General features: G+C 40.6%; 1 protein-coding gene across 2 annotated transcripts; it reads left to right on the top strand.

Annotated features, from left to right (window-relative positions):
• Positions 1–69: 69 nt before the first annotated feature.
• On the top strand, positions 70–13717 carry rab44 (RAB44, member RAS oncogene family). 2 transcript variants are annotated; one of them, XM_069144065.1, is made up of 10 exons: positions 70–280; positions 626–7021; positions 7619–7683; positions 8944–9017; positions 9157–9294; positions 9379–9460; positions 11003–11117; positions 11830–11928; positions 12023–12099; positions 12194–13717. In XM_069144065.1, the coding sequence occupies exons 2-10, from the start codon at positions 644–646 to the stop codon at positions 12279–12281; spliced, it is 7116 nt and encodes a 2371-aa protein (XP_069000166.1). In that variant the 5' UTR covers positions 70–280; positions 626–643; the 3' UTR covers positions 12282–13717. The 2 variants fall into 2 exon arrangements, with proteins under 2 accessions (XP_069000166.1, XP_069000174.1); XM_069144073.1 differs by lacking the exon at positions 70–280 and having other exon boundaries at positions 602–7021.
• Positions 13718–14688: the final 971 nt, after the last annotated feature.

Below are 14688 nucleotides of genomic sequence, written 5' to 3'. Positions count from 1 at the left end.
TAATTAGTTTCATATACCGGTCACATTTAATATTGTGGGAAACATCACCATGTAAAATGATAGAATGACATTATTTATGACTTGCATAAGTTTTATACATTCAGGAAGTAAGTTGCTGATAAAGGCTTCAAGTGTCGCCCACACAGGAAGTTTTCGGATCTGGTTGCCGTTAAAAGAACACTCCCCCATGTGAGAAATGTAACTACTGCTGAACAGAGGCTGATGACTTGACATTGTAGAGGAGCTAATGTGGTGAGACGACAGTTGCCAGATTTGGGTGGTAAGTACATGTGGCGTAACTGTTTTGTAGCCTAAAATCGTTGTTAAATTTGAATTACTATCTAGTTTTGCTTTAAGGTAAATTTCATTGATGCAGTTTAAAATGTGTAGTTTGCATTTTAATTCCTTTCGTGGGTTGTTTTAAAAAAAAAAAAATCTATTTGCACATTTTTTTGTGCGCATGTGTTTTGCTGTATGCAGCTAGTTGGTGATGAGAATTATTTCAAATGTTTTAACTGGAGGTTTTATTTTCATAAAATTTTCTGTGTTCAGTTGTTATTTGATTGGTTGTTGATTTGAATGTGATTCGCTAACTAATTGCACAACTGACTGTTTGACGCTTTAGGAGAGAAGATTAGAAGTTATGTCTGCTCAAAGTGGCAGAAAAAAACGGTTTGGTTCACGTCGAACGGCAACAAACCAAAATGAAACCTCTGTGACACAACACCACGAACCAGAAGACACCACTGACTCATTAAATGTTTGTTCTAATTCTGGAAGTTCAGAAATTAAAACCCAAAATCCAAATGTACCAGAGGTCACAATGAACAGGAGAAAACTGGGGTCTAGTCGTAGAAATAAAGGAAGGCAGCATGTGAAGGATTCAGAAACGGAACTATACCATGAGCCAAGAGAGGAAGTTGAGGGAGAGACCATGGTTAATAAAACCCTCGATGAAACACAAACATCACTGGCAGTACAACGTGAGATGCAGGAAGAAATGCGACAAGGGGGTGATGGTGACGTGTCTGCAACACATGCGAGTGCTTTGTATTCAGCCACTACACCTGATTATCATTCTGAGGTTAAGATCCCCACTACAATGGACAGTCAAGAGGATGCCGTAGACATTTTAATTCCCCAAATTGATCATCTTGAAGCAGACCGAGCTTGTGGGACTAAATTGCAAGGGATAGAGACTCTTCAAAGAGAGGAAGTCAAAGAAAATGCACCTCTTGTTGGCATCTCTGAGTTAACTAGTTCAAATGTACTTGCATGTCCTTCAGTGGATCACCAGCTAATCAACAACCAACCCTCAAATTCTGGGGAGGTTCCTGATGAGGAACATTCCGCTGCGTGTTCTGTAGCAGAACCAGAGAGCAACGAAAACGATGATGATGCGGATTTGTTCAGGCAGGAGGGAAGTGTGCCGGGTGACTTGGTGAGTGAGGTGCATGCAGATTCTGTAGTTTTAGAGTCTATCACGCCAGAGATAACCACAGATACAAGCAGCCCCAGAGAAAGTACTGAAGTCGAATGCAGTGTTGAACAAGCAATACATTCATCACCGAAAGAGGAGTTGCCTGCGAATGAAGAACAAAATGAACTTTTCACCGTATCCGAAGTCAGAGGTGCTCAGGATTCCAAGGATGTTGTAAATGAAGTGCAGGATATAAATCAAAATGATTCCTCCCCTCAAAGTGTGATACTTGACGCCACTGAAGATGCATACACCTTCACTGCAAACCTGCCAGACCAAACTGAGATCAGGGAAACTTGCCTATCCGAGTTGAGTGCGAAAAGTACTGGTGATACTGCAACCACGCAGGCAGTTTCACATTCTGATGACAAACAGGATGTGCATCCTACAGAAGGAAGACATTTTGAGGCTTTAGACCAGAGATACGAGGATGGTCATGTGTTCGATTCCAAACAATCACGGCTCAACAACACACACAGAGAAAACACTGTACTTGGTCAAACAAATGAGGGTGAAGATCAAGTAGAGGATGATATAAACCACAACGCAGGACCAACTGTTCATCAGGACAAAGATGCAGTCCTCTCCGAAGTCGAAGAAAGCACATCTTTACAAACCTTTCAATCAGAAATGATTGACTCCCAATGTAAAGATGATTCTGTGAGTAAAGATGATTCTGTGAATGAAGATGAGCAAATTGAGTCTTGCTTCGAACCCAGTCACAACGGAAGAAAACTGGGATCTAGTCATGGAAATATAGGAAGAGAAAGTGCTGAGGAATATACAGAGGATATTTTAGAGAATAGCGGGGCTGATGAAACCTCTGAAATGATAAACACGTCATTAACAACAGAGACAACGAGGCAGGAAGAGCATGATATTATCCTGCCGGCACCGCAAGAAAGCTCCATATCTTTAATGTCTATGAGTGGTTATCCCTCTGAGGTTCAAAACTCCACCACAACAAACTTTTCTGAGCCTGAACCGGAAGGTTTTATTCGTAAAAGTGAAAATCCTCAAGATAATCAAGATGAAAGAGACACGGAGTTTAAAGTGGAGATGTCTGACGACTCCGTGGAAGCCACACTGGAAGAATTAGATCAATCTGACACTCTTCTGAGTGAAGAAATCAGAGGTGCTGGTCATTCAGAGGAGGCTGTAAAGGAAGTGCCAGAAGAGAAGATTAAGGCAACACAAATACATGAAATTCAGCAGATTGATTACACAAGTAAAAGTGTGATAGATGAAGCCGCAGAAAATTTGGAAAGTGTTTATGAAAACTTGACAGACCAAGCCGAAATCGGAAACAATTACCAATCTCTACTTATGTTGAAAAATAACAAACAGGGTGTTTCAAACCTTGATGACAAACTGGATGAACATCTCGCAAAACAAAAGGACTTGGCTTCAGACCAGACTGAGGACAATTGTCATTCATATGACACCAAGAAACCACAGATCAGTGATATAGAAAGGGACGCAGCACAAGATCAGATGGATGAGTTCAAAAGCAAAGTAGAGGAAGACATAAAGCCTGAACAAAGAATTTATCAAGTTCAGGAGGAACACTTCTCTGAAATGGAGGAGACAATATCTTCCTTACAAACCATTCAATCAGAAACAAATGCTCCCGTTGATTCCCAAACTCATGACAATTCTGCGAGAATTAATGAGACAACCAACACTGACTTCAACCACAGTGGCATCAGAAGAAAACTGGGGTCTAGCCGTAGAAATAAAGGAAAACAGAACGTTAAAGACTCCGAATCATACCACAAACCTGATGAGGACTTTGGTGGAAACACAAGGAGTAACGAACCCAGAGATACAGCATTAACAACAGAGACAACAGGCTGGGAAAAATCAATGGAAACCATGCTTGAAGGAATGGAAGAATCTGACATTTCTCAGACTGAAGAAGAGAATGCACACATTGGCACACTTGTTTGCACCTCTGATTTAGCTGTCATTAGTGTTCATTCCAGCCCTACTGTAGATCAACAGGTAATTGATCAGTCACATTGCAGACAAGTGGCAGATGAGGAACTTTCAAATGTGTATTCTGTGACGAATACAGAGAGCCAGGAAACGGATGAATGCAATAAACTGGATGAAAATTTACTGGAGAACTATTTGGTGAGTGAACCACACGTGTGTCCAATTGCACTGGAGATAGCCACAGAAAGAAGGAGCTCCGGAGAACCTACAGTATCCGAATGCCAGGTTGAGAAAACAATAGATTCTTCACCCACAGATGAACAATTATCCGATACCAGTGGGGCTCAGCACTCAAAGGACGCTGTGAAGAAAGTGCCTGAACAGGAGGTGAAGCCAACACAAATGCAAGAAAAGTCTCAAGTTGATTACACATCTCAGAGTGTGATAGATGATGCCACGGAAAATACTGAAATCCTTTCTGGAACCTTGACAGAGCAAATTGACAATGAAGACATATATCGAGCCGACCTGGCTGTTAAAAGTACAGAGGATCCGACTACAGAAAACATCTTTGAGGCTTCAGACCAAATGAATAAGGATTATTATGAATGTGATATGGAGAAACCACAGATTGATATAGAAAGAGTAGACACTGAACAAGGTGATGTACATGAGATTAAAGACCAAGTGAAGGAGGACGTAAAACCCAGTGCTGAAAGAACAGATCATCAGGAGAAGGAAAGGGTCTCTCCTGAAATGGAGGACAGTGAATCTCCTTTACAAAGCCTGCAATGTGAAATGCAAGCTCCGTTGGACCATGGTGATGGGAACAGAAAAGAACTGGGATCTATCCAGGAAAAATCAACGGAAACTGAGCTTGATGGGGTCGAAAAATCAGACAGTCCTCAAATTGACAAACAAAAAGCCCATTTTGGCACATTTGCTGGCATCTCTGATTTCACAAGTTCAACTTTACATTCAAGTCCTGCAGTAGATCAACAGCTAATTCAGTCAAATTACAGCGAGATGCCAGATGAAGGACTTCCCACTGTGGATTCCGTAACAAAAAAGAAGGGAAGGGACGAGGATGGAAATTTACAGGACAACATTTTAAGTGTGTCACACGTGAAATCAGAAACCATGGAGTCTTCCAACATAACCGGAGAAAAAAGCCAGAATCATACTGAAGCTGAAGGTAGTGTTGAGCAACAAACACTTTCATCACCAAATGAAAAACTGCCAACAAATGGGGAACAAGATGAGCGTTTCAACTCCTCTGAAGTCAAACAATCAGACGAAGTGGTAAATAAAGCGCACGAAGAGCAAATTATCCCAGTAAAAATGCAAGAAATGCATCAAATCGATTCCACCTCAATTACGGGGAGCGAATCTTCTCCACAAACACTGCCAACAGAAACAAATGCTTCTTTGGACACCCAACCTCAGGGCAATTCTCAGAGCATCAAAGATGAAACTCACACTGGCCTCAACACAGCAGGGAACAGAAGGAAACTGGGTTCGAGTCGAAGAAATAAAGGAAGGCAGCATGTTGAGGACGCTGCTCATAAAATATACCACAAACATAAAAAGGAAGTAACAGAAAACAATGATGAAACACCCGCTGCAACAGAAATGTCATCTGCAACTGTGAATGACGAGGACACAGAAGAAATGCCGAAGGAAGATACATTTTTCTTGCATAACGTTTTTGACAATATTACAGCGGTGACTTCAAGCTCGGACAAAGATGACTTTCTTGAACCCAATAAGAACGTTAACGTGAAAGACGGGAAGCTTGTAAAAGAAGCTGACACTGCAGGGCATCTTCCAGGATATGACACAGTTCAAATGGGCCTGATGCAATCACCAGACACCTCAGTGTCAAAAGACGACTCGCAGAATATCTCACATCAAGTCAGCTCCAGATCAACTGCTGTTGAACAAGCCTGTCTGGTGCAAAACACAGAAACATCTCGTGACAAAGACTCTTTGGAACAAGTTCATTCACAACAGATAAGTCACGTGACAGAAACTGTGCGATGTGTCACGATGGAAGACTGGAATATGGAAGTGGACAGTTTGATGGATGTACAAGGTCCTGGACTGGATGAAAAATACGAAGATCCTACAAACAAAGACCATCCAGCCCAAGAAATAAATACCTCACATGAACAAGAGCCAGCTGTGGATGTGTCGGATGAAAGTGGAACTCCTACAGCAATGGATGCATGTAACAGCCAAGAAGAAAATGAAAAAACATCGCACCTAGATTACAGCGAAAACTTAAAAGCAGAATCCAAACAGAGGAGGAGGAAGATGGGTTCTACTCGCAAGACCCAGAAACAAGAGGCAGAAAGAGACAACAAAGACGAGAGAGACTTGAACACAGAGGCTGGTGTGAGTAATCTTGACAAGATGGAAGTTGTGGAGGAGGTACCGTTAACTGCACAGGCATCACAAAATGAAAACGCACCCCTATCACCAGACATTACTTACAAAGACCAACAGGATACTAATGAAAGCAGCTCTGTTAATGATGAGGAGCATAAACTACAAAACAGTGCTTCTGACCTGCCGAGCACAGGGAGTAATGTGATACCCGGCATAGATGATTTAATGACCCTCCATCCTGAACTGTCTGCCTCTAACAAGGAGGAGGTTGTTAATCCAGTCGCGCTACTTAAGGTAGCTGATGGTGAGAGAAACGAAGATGTTAGTGTGGAGCCATCACAGATTGAGTTTACAAGCACCGAGAAGCAAACGACCTCGGTGGTCGCTGGAAGAAACAGACCCTCAATTAATCAGTTGTCGGTCTCAAATACTGAGACCACCACAAACACCGGCATCACATGGGGGAGCTCTATATCTATTTGTGAGACCATGCAGAGCACACAAAATGATGAGGACAGGCCAGAGAGTGTGAAAGTCACGCAGGACCAAGATGCTAATGAACAAAAGCCAGCGAATGAAGGAGCTCACAATAAAACAGGAGAGATTCAGAACCGAAGTCCAAATTTAAATTCAGCCAACCGGAGAAGAAAGATGGGTTCCACCCGCAGGGTTCTTGGATCACAAGCCAAAGGAGAGGACTTGCATCAAAAGCAGGGGGTGGATAACGAAGCGACGCAAACCGAAACAACCACTGGGGATGTCATGACTGAGAGTGTCTCGGCAATTGATGAAAAAGAGCTGCAACTTCAAACAGAACACAAAGACTCTGAACACAGAAAGGAGAAAGTATTTGAAACAGTGGAATTCAGCCATGCTGGTGAGTCTCAGTTAATACCGCTGGCTCAGCAGACAGCTGAAGAAAATCCTGTTTCTCCAAGCCAACTAGTAGAAACAGAGCTTCAGCTGAATCCAAATTACCTCCCATCCACCTCTTCCAAAAGCGATATGTCAGAATCACCATCTGGAGGGAGGAGAAGGAAGATGGGATCTCACCGCAAGTCACGCGGAGATCAAAGCAGCGGAGACCAAAACGTGAGAGAGAACAGAATAACAGACGCACAAATTGGGAAGGAAGTCAGAAATATCACAGAAGAAGGTGCAATCAAGGCAACTGAGCAGCACAGAGAAGAAACATTGGACAAAATATCAAAGGTAAGCAGCAAAGAAACGTTTTTTCCTTTTTTTTACAGTCTAGTAGCACATTTTTACTAATGCACAATTATTAGTTATGTCAAGATCTTTGCAAACTTTCTTAACATTGTTGAACTTTATGGTAGTCCTAATTGTGAGCCTTTTGGCTAAACTGAATGGTTATTATTGGACATGGGTTATTTCACACAGCGAGTCTTATGTTGTGCTGCACTAACCATTTGCATAAAACATCTTTCACATGAGTCAATTGTTTGTTGCAAGAACAAAATGACACAACGGACCAAAATGAGGAACATGTGGTCACTGGGAGGAAAGGAGAACATAAACCTGCATGTGGCCTCTTTAGAAACCTGAGACATAAATACTTGAGAGATCAGCAGATGATGACTTTCCAGAGTTTAAGTTGCAGTTGTAAAATAAATGAATAGCGTACTGTTTTCTTCATAGTTGACATGCAAAAGAGAATCTGCTATTTATCAAAATGTCACAAATTATATGTCCCTTCAAGCAGAATATCCCCTACTGCCAAATCATGAATGTGCGGGCTACGTGATCCGCACTCTGAAGCAAATTAATGTCACATTTATGTCTCCACAGGTTGAAAGTGACAAGAAACCACCATCCAACATCTCCACGGCTGGAGAGCACTCAAAGCCTGTGAGGCAAGTCCAACGATGACCTTTAACAGAGATAAAAAAAAATTAAAAAAAACACCGCAACTTCCAGGGGTTAATAATTCAGAGGAGAGGAACATCAATATAAACGCCAGTTTTCAGAAAAAGTACAAATCTATTATGACTTTTATTCATTCAGCTGCATGTTTTGTCAAGAGACATGCAGCAATGAACAACCAACTATGACCTCGGACACCACAAAAAGCACATCATATTCAGTTCTCAGAGGCAGAGATGTTGCCACCCACTCTGCCTTCTAAAAGCTTTAGAATACAATAGCCTGTTCTCATCCGGCACATGTAAGTCTGCTCTAGCCTTTTGGTGAATCAGAACATTACTTCTTTACGTGTTAGCCTTCAGAACAAAGACTCGCTATCCATTTTTCGGTGTCACAATGAAACTATGCATCATGCGGTTGAAGAGATTTTGCCACTCATCAACGTGACTCATCAAGGAGCCGAAGCTTCTGAGGCGAGCCTTATGTCGAAACGAATCCCCATGCACGTAGGAAGGTACACGTGTAGTACGCAGAGCAAAGAGCAAGAGATTTGTTTTCTTCAGCGTGCAGTAGCAACATTGGTTGGCAGTGCACTCATGTCATCTACCTTCCTTCATGCTATGTGACGGTCCGCAGTTCTCGGCCGGCCCGTTAAGAGACAAGAGAGGTGAAAGCAATTTGGTGCGAATGCCGCAGAGAAGTTCTGATGTTCAGTGTAAACAGCTTATAAGTGAGACGCAAACATGTATTTGTCCCTCTTTCAATTAGAAGTAACAGGCAACTAATGCAGGGCAGACAAAAGTGCAAGAGGCAGTGAGGTAACTCTTCTTATTAGTGAGGGATATTATTGTCTTTTTTTTAGTCGTGTGATTGCAAGCTTGTTATTTTATTGTCTTTTGTGACATTTCTTTAATCCAGGAGTTTTCTCCTTCAGGAGACAATGTAAACAATGTTGACCTTGAAACATGCGTTGCAATAGTAATCTAATATTTATTCAATGTGATTATTCAGAATTGAGAAGTGAAAAGAAAGCCTGACTTGAACTTTAAATCCCCCTTTTTTCTTTTTTTTTTTGCACATAATCACTGTTTAGGTAAAAGATGCAAATCTTTGTCAAAGATACACCTCATTTCTATTTTTTTCTGACCGACAGCTAAAACCTTGCAGAATATTGGGTGTTAGTAATTTACAACCTTTAATACGCTGTAGTTGCATTTAATCTAAAGTTTGTTTGGTTGTCTGTTCCACAGCGAGACAACTGGAGTCCAACCCCATCACGCTGAGATCGGAGTGGGTCAAGAGAGTCAAAAGGCGTTTTCTTTGGGTAAACAGATCACGAACACTCACACGCACCGACACCGACGTTGCAGCAGAGAGACGCCGATTGTAGAACGATAACAAGAGGGAAATTTCAGAACAAGAATTATATACAATGTGACCATTGTATTTCATTTGTATTTCAGCTGGTAATGCCAGAGGGACAGGCTTCAGTTCAAATAGTTACAATGTGGTGATGGTCGGAGACAGCAGTGTGGGAAAGACTTCCTTCATGAAAAGAGCTCAAAGTGGGAAGTTTTCTTTGGATCTACCCGCCTCTGTTGGTAAGATCCCGATCTTTACCTGACGATTATTTGCGCAGATATGTCTCAATATACAGAGTAACGTTTCCTAAATGCACTTCATAGGCCTTGATTCCTGCATGTGGACGGTGGTGGTCGATGGGAAACCTGTTGTACTGGAGTTATGGGATACAGCAGGTCAAGAAAGGTAATTTTCCTTTTCCAGTTTGTTATTGAGACTCTCATGCCAATAATCTTTGAAATAAACTAGAGTAGGCAGTTTTCTGATAAAGGTCAATAAAAACCTGCCATGATTTGACATGAAAGCCCTCCTCCCGCAGCCACAGGCATATGCACACGCTTCATACATGCCCGCAACACGACAGTTGCCTGTTCGCTCAGATTCATGTTGAATGGTTATCACTGAATATTTGTCCAACGACACTCTGAAAAACAACAAAAATCATTTTTTTTTTAAAAATACTGCCTACCGTCGTAGGCAGTGTCAGTGCTAAGACAGTCCAGCCCAACACAATCTCAAGGCTTAACTCCAGCTAGAGTCATCCTGATGTCAGCTGTGAGGCGGCTTAGTAACCGGTCATGAATAAGAGGGAAAGTCACGGACTCTAAAGCGTCGAGAAAATCTGCAATGTAGGCATCACCATAAAAAGTACACGGTGTTGTTCTTTGGTCTGTGATGGCCTGGATGTCGTACCGCATGCACTCACTCTCTCTTTTCTAGGAAGTGTCTGTGGTTTTTCTGCGTACTTTGCTTCTCCGGTAGCCGGGGACAGGTTGTGTCACCGCCCCGAGGGCTTCCTCGTCACCCTGTGTTCTCAGCAATGAGTACACCACAGCATTTAGCCAAGACCTCCGATTAGCACAGCAATGTTTACATAAGTGATATCCTCCATGTGCTTCCAATTGTAGACACGGATGCATTAACTGCATCACTGAACATATGAGAAACAATGTGTTCAAAAACAGTTTGTTAAGAAGTTGCCTTCGGGCCAGGATGTAACCTGTTTCAGAACAGGTTCGGCACATTGCAGCAGTGTTTTTGTACGGGGTATGACAGACTCAAACATGCAAAACGGATTTGGTCAAAGTAACAGAGGTGGAGGCAATGAGCATGCAGTGTGTAAATTCTCACTCCACATGTGGCATCTTGAGTGAATTTTAGCAAGTCTAATATTTGATATGCTTGGTTGAAGTACATGGCAGCAGTGTGACGACTGATGCGTGTGAAGTTTGGAGTTCACGGAATGCTCCAGAGTTTTCAAAGAGCTTCGTTAATGTCTACACCGAGCTTGACTTTTCATCTTTTGGACACGTTTTTCCAAGATCCCATTCTATTTAGTTTTGCTTACAGCAGATCTGGATTCACATTAAGACTTAAAAGGCCCAGAACACAAATTAAGGGACATCGCTTACAAAGACTAGTGTCAATACTTTTGTGGATTTCAAGTGTGACAACATGTGGGGCATCACAGTGAGATTTACTCCACGTCATTGCGGAGGAACTTCTCATATTGTTTACATTATCGCTTGTTCAAGCGCAGATGTCCACATGTATCGGGGAAAAACCTTCAGGGAAGTCTCTGTGAACTATAGAGTAAATGTGAGGAAATTCACTACAATGCGCCAGATGTTCAGTTTTAGTGTCCTCCTGATTTAATAATAATAATAAAAAAAAGGATATTAAATCTCAAGGCAGATTGTCTGATTTTATTCTTTACTGTCTTCAAAGGTTTCGCAGCATCACACGACAGATTTTCCACAAAGCCAAGGCATTTCTCCTGATGTATGACGTCACTTGCACTCAGAGTTTTTCTGCAGTCAGCTACTGGGCAAAGTGTATTCAGGTACGGTACGTAGCAAGCTTCAGGGGTTAATGTCCCTGCTCCCTTGGTTTAGTTTGAAGTCTGGTTTAGTTACATTTGTATAAATGTAATTACTGTTATTTGTGTTAATGTGTACGGCACCATTAATACGTCCCGCTGAGAAATACAGAAATGGTTTCTATGTCAGAGCTAAGTATCTTAACAGCCAGGCAAACCGAAACTTTTATGAAACAAAATACTGTATTTAAATAACAAAGCTGTTACTTAAATTCAGAGATATCTCAACAAAGATTTAATAAACAAATATGACCAGGTATTTACTGCATCGGCCGGAGACACACGAATGTCAGTACCCTAAAAGTATTGAAGCTTTCATTCAAGAACCCAATGTGAATATATTCTAGATTAGAGAAATGACAACAAATGTATACTGAATTGTATATTTAAAACAGCGGCACATATTTACAGTTACAGCAAGTGATATGAAAATGTCCAATACGCACCAAAAAAAACACTAATACCATATTGACGTTTGTTAAAGATATATTTTTCAGTGAACACATAACTATTTGAGAAACTAAATAAAACATCAAATTTTGAAGGCCGGTTTTAGGCGTTATTGTAAATGGTGCCTAAATGTGTAAAACATTTGAAGCCCTACAAAGTCAGATTGGTCTGTAACATGTTTGAGTGGCAATCCAAACAATAATTAAAATGATCCCTTTTAATGCAGGAGGCTGCTACAGAAAACGTGACCGTTTTACTTCTCGGGAACAAGAGCGATGAACCACACCGACAGGTGACAAGTCAACAGGGGGAATTTCTCGCTAAGGTATGAATCTGGTGCATTATATAACTTCTCACGATCAGTTTCTAACATTTAATTATATGAAACACCAACGCAGAGGAGCTTTTTAACTCCACAGGAATACGGCTATGAATTCATGGAGTGCAGCGCTGCCACGGGCGAAAACGTGATTCAGTGTTTGGAAACTGTGGCAAGGTAATACACTTATTAAGTCCTATAAATATTTTCTGTGCTGTACTGTCACCTCCAATTCTATCAGTTAATGGTGTTTTTGCTGTGTTGTTGCCAGGATGTTGAGTCAAAGAAGTGACACAAGAGAAGAAGTCACGGTGTTGCACAAAGAGCCAGATCACAACAAAAGATCAAGATGTTGCTGAACAGATGTGTTTTTCTAAATTCAGAGGTTCCCAAATTTCTCACTCCATCTATCATTATCTAGCAAACCACATTTCCCATATATCACTTCACACTGCAGATAGCAAGTTTTCTTTTTTCATAAATCAAAATTCACAGAGTCAAACCTGCAATAGCCTCAGAAAGGCTCAATAACAACAACAGAAGGGTCCTGTTTTAAAATCAGAGTATGTTTGTACGTCATTTGACTCGGCTGTTTTTAGGCCATGTATTGATTTGAAAAATTCCTCTCATTCCGCTTGCTAAAATCGGAGCCTGTACATGGCTGAAATCAACAAGTGAGAAGCGTCGCGCTCATGTGAGCTTTTTGCTGTGTCATACGTGACATCTCCCCGTGTGGCTGAGCAAATACAATTTTCACTTTTGAAATATTGACATGAATAATTAAAATGATTTATATGAATGAAACATTTTGTCTGTTATCAAATTAAATGAAAATCTTTGGACTTGAGCCAGTTAGAGTGCAACTCTATCAGCGAGGCTCTTGCGCATCACCAGGTGGAGCCTCAGTTTGGAAATCACTGGGCAAAAACCATAGACAGGAGGTGAAATCCAATAAACAGTGGGCATACTGTACTGGCTGGACTTTCTTATAACCCAGTATATTAAAACAAATTTGATGTAACACAATTGTAAAAGTAAAATTTCCTTTTCACAACTACCTTTCGCTATTTCGTTATATCGTCCGAACATACAGGTAGATTTTGGATGTAGAGGAAAATACAATACAATAAAAGTGATGCCTGCATTTGCATGAAATATAGTGTTGGAGTTGGTAAAATGAGCTTAGAAAACTTCAATAAGTTTTTCCTCTGGAATATGAAATCCCTTCTCAATATGTGCAATTTCAAATTATCACCTTTATTTAAAGATTCTTCTTCCAGACTGAGACATTTCAACGTGTGATAGTCAGTCTCACTGGTAATCACAAGTTTATTTAGTTTCAGGTTGAAAATAGAAAATAGTTTCCACAAAGTTGATCTCCTCTACTGTACAGCTCATGAATGTTTGCTTAATGATGTCTATACTTCACAGAAATTAAGTCAAAATGTTACTATATAATGTAAATGTGTACATAGTATGTTTAATCTGAACAGGCAATGAGATATTTTCAAGGGACTATTAAAATTTAGAGTTGTTTTTGTGGTTATTTAATAGTGTTATTCAAAGATATTAACATAATTAAACATGCATGTGCTTACCATCTGCCCTAAATAAATAATGTTGGCATTCGTGCAAGGTCGGCCAGTTAAAAACAGTAAAATGATTAACAGATTTTCATCATGAGTGTAAAGTAATTTTTTTGCCGACTATTTCCCTATGACCTGTATCACCAAGAACCTTCAGTCAAATTATTTTAATGTCATGTTTCAGGCTTAATAAAGCTCCAGAACAACAATTTGTTTGCTCTCGTACTTAATTCGTGTGCTCATGGAAGTTGCGTGTTTCCAGACTGACAAAGAAAACTGTGTTCCCAATGGAACAACAAGTCCTTCAGTGGTATGAAGAGCATGACAACAATGGCGCCACTGCAGTAACCTCATGACATCCCAGAGGAGCGTTTGTGGGAAACTGAAATGTTGAGACAGCATCTTCCAGCATCATGAGAGGACACTGATAATTACATCAAATCTAATATCAGTGACTGGCACCAAGTTCACGGGACACATTTACCCTCTAATCAAATGTTTGTCCTGCCCTCCGTTATTCTGATTATTCTGTAAAAACAACATCAAAAAACATGATAATGCATGATTTTATGAGTCAATAATTTTCCATTAGTTTTAGAGCAATGTCCAATTCATGAATTTCTATTTAGCTGCAGCTCTGACCAATTCAGACTTTTTGGTCATTACACACCAGGAGGGCTTAAGCATGTTTGTCTCTCGTCAAATTCGCCTTATATGAAGACAAAAGTTTCCAATAATAACAGGTTGTTGTTGTTTTTTTTATCTTATAGAAAGTTGCTATCTTCACCATAATTACTTTCAAATCACAAACTTCTTTTCAGGAAATCTCCCAAACCAAAAGAAAAAAAACCTTTTAAATGGACTGAGGCAAATATTACAGCTGGAGTTGTATTTTGTGAGCCGATTGCAAGTGGTGCTGTTAAAGTCATTGTTGGCGTCATTATTTCTTTCCCCTGTATCACGTCTATTATCTGTTGTTGCTCAAAAAGGGAAAACTTGCTGGCTGCCAACCGTTCTTTAGTTTGTTCATGATGTGAGACACTCAATCACAGCAGGGATAAGAACATTGAGTTCAGTTGGTCCAAACATTACCCACCGTTTTAGAGATGGCAGGTTTATAATGGTGTCAGAAGTCACGAGGGTAACTTTGACTGCAGTTACACAATTGTAAAAGTAAAAC

Source organism: Embiotoca jacksoni, unplaced genomic scaffold (assembly GCF_022577435.1).
Source record: "Embiotoca jacksoni isolate LCO1_2020_lvr unplaced genomic scaffold, fEmbJac1.0.p SCAF_1, whole genome shotgun sequence".
In the NCBI taxonomy this organism is placed as follows: Eukaryota; Metazoa; Chordata; class Actinopteri; family Embiotocidae; genus Embiotoca; species Embiotoca jacksoni.
Note: the sequence above shows the minus strand (reverse complement) of the source record. Positions and strands in the feature narration are given on the sequence as shown.